The following is a 2,201-nucleotide window of genomic DNA, read 5'->3' on the forward strand; positions in this document are numbered from 1 at the left end:
CAGAGGAGGAGCATTGAGCTGATGCCCTGGATTTCCCTGGTCCTCTATGCACCTCCCTCTGCTGAGCAGCCGGCCCAGAGGCCAGCTCAGCACCCCACGCCCCGCATGCCGGGCTGGGGCGCACGTGATAGCAGTGGCGTGTACTAGACAAGTCGGGGCTGGGAGGTCTCCTGTTCCTTCGGAGGGAAACTTCCCACAGCTCTCACCATATGTTTTCTTCCATGTGACCCTGCCCCACGCCTAGCCATAGCTGACTGGACCAAGACTGGACACTTGACCTAAACATAGTCATGTTATCAGCTGGCCTGTTCCCTCATGGGAAGAGACGAAGTGGGCCAATAACCACTTGGATTCCTACACAGGGGCCCATGTGGGGCAGGCCTGGGTTCATCTAGGGCAGAGGTTCTCAACCTGTGGGTCATGACCCCCTTGGCGGTCGAACGACCCTTTCACAGGGGTCGCCTAAGACCATCCTGCATATCAGATATTTACATTACGATTCATAACAGTAGCAACATTACAGTTATGAAGTAGCAACGAACATAATTTTATGGTTGGGTCACAACATGAGGAACTGTATTTAAAGGGCCAGAAGGTTGAGAACCCCGGACCTAGGGGCTGATCGAGTCCTTCCTCACCTCGGGGACCACCCCAGCTGGTCGGGACTGCCTCCAGCCCAGAGGTGCCCACACCACCAACCTACACCAACCACCTCGCTGAATAAGGTGAGCGGGGCATCCTGGAGCAGCTAGGCCCAGAGCTGAGGGAGAACGGCCGATCGGAAAAGGGCATGGTGGATCATGGGAGATATAAGGAAGCAGAGAAAGCTGAGAGCAATGAGGAGAGCAATGAGGAGAGCAGTGAGAGAGAGAGAGAGAGAGAGAGAGAGACAGACAGACAGACACCCCAGGAGCAGGTCCATAAAGCCACCTCAGTCCCGACAGCCTCAGCCCCAAACAATACGGATCTTTCCAACCAGCCAGTCGCCTGCACTGACCCGAGGACACTTGAGTGAGTCTATGTTCCCTGTGCACAAAACTGCTGGACCAGAACTGTGCCCCATCACCTAACACGAGGGGCTTAACTGAGTCAATCAATGGCTGATAACAGGATGTCTGTGCTCCCTGAACCCCACAGCCCAGCCCCACCCATGTTAGGCCCCTGCCCAGTCAGAAGGTGTCTTCGTGGACAGGTCCTGGTCTGGCTCGGTGGGTGCCAACCAGGTCCTGTGTGTGCCAGACCCCTTATACTGGATGGGGAAGGACGGACCCAGAGCAGAAAGCAGATGGAGAGGCAGCCAGCCTGGTCACGCTCACACCCACTAGGGGGGCTTCTCAGAGGAGGACCGAACGCCCGAAACTCCGGAGGCAGCCCCACCTTTGATGATGTCTGCGTCTTCCAGCGGCAGCTTCCACAGCAGCTTGTATTTGCTGGCCGTGTCAATGACGCTGGCTGCCGTGTACCTGTGGGGAGCCACGGGGTGCTCAGGCCGGGGCAGGGGAGTGAGCCCCGAGGGACAACTGCTCTCGCTTTCCCAGCCCGCCCCCCTCCCCCCAGCCACTCACAGACTCATGGAGCTGCGCCGCAGGGAGCCCGACTTCCGCTTCAGGGTGGTGCAGACGATGAGGTCCGTGAACAGAAAGAGGGACCGGTCCTTCTTGCCACCGACTGCCTTCTGTGGGCCAAGGCACGATTCAGGCCCAGGGGCCACCCTCCTGCCCACAGTGCCCAGGGGACAGCCCGGCCCAGGGAGGGGTGAGGACTCTCCCCCAGCTGCCCAGAGGCAGAGTTGGGACTCGACCCGGGGCGCCTGTTGGGGCGGAAGAGCAGGGAGAGCCGTGGGCAGCGGGTATGAGCAGACGCGTGAACAAAGTAGGTAGGGAGTGGGGACAAGCTCGCAGACAACAGGGCGCTTCTTACCACTTCAATGACCATCTCCTGCCTCAGGAACCGCCGCTGCGGGGCCTGGAGCTGTGGGGCAGGGGGTACCGGGTGTCTTGCAGCAAATTATTAATCCTCATCCCATTCCCAGGCCCTGGAGGCCCCTTGGCCCCCCTCTAGGGCCAGGCCACTGGAAGTAACACCCCATCCCCCACCTGATGCCATCAGGCCATAGACACATGCTAGAGGCAGATGTGGAAGAGGAAGGGCGGGCACCGCTGTGGATGTGAACACAGCCATGTTCCAGGTGACCACAGATG

The 2,201-nt window shown here is 59.4% G+C and overlaps 1 protein-coding gene across 1 annotated transcript in view; it reads right to left on the reverse strand.

Annotated features, from left to right (window-relative positions):
* The window catches only part of ARHGEF17 (Rho guanine nucleotide exchange factor 17), a gene marked incomplete at its 5' end in the record, with an annotated part of 58,691 nt that overhangs the window by 10,828 nt on the left and 45,662 nt on the right, over positions 1–2,201 (reverse strand). Inside the window, 3 exons of the mRNA XM_006777971.2 lie at positions 1,378–1,463; positions 1,566–1,675; positions 1,921–1,971. Of these exons, the coding sequence (XP_006778034.1) occupies positions 1,378–1,463; positions 1,566–1,675; positions 1,921–1,971 (247 nt within the window). The remainder of the gene's footprint in view (positions 1–1,377; positions 1,464–1,565; positions 1,676–1,920; positions 1,972–2,201) is intronic.

This window comes from Myotis davidii, unplaced genomic scaffold, assembly GCF_000327345.1.
Source record: "Myotis davidii unplaced genomic scaffold, ASM32734v1 scaffold169, whole genome shotgun sequence".
In the NCBI taxonomy this organism is placed as follows: domain Eukaryota; kingdom Metazoa; phylum Chordata; class Mammalia; order Chiroptera; family Vespertilionidae; genus Myotis; species Myotis davidii.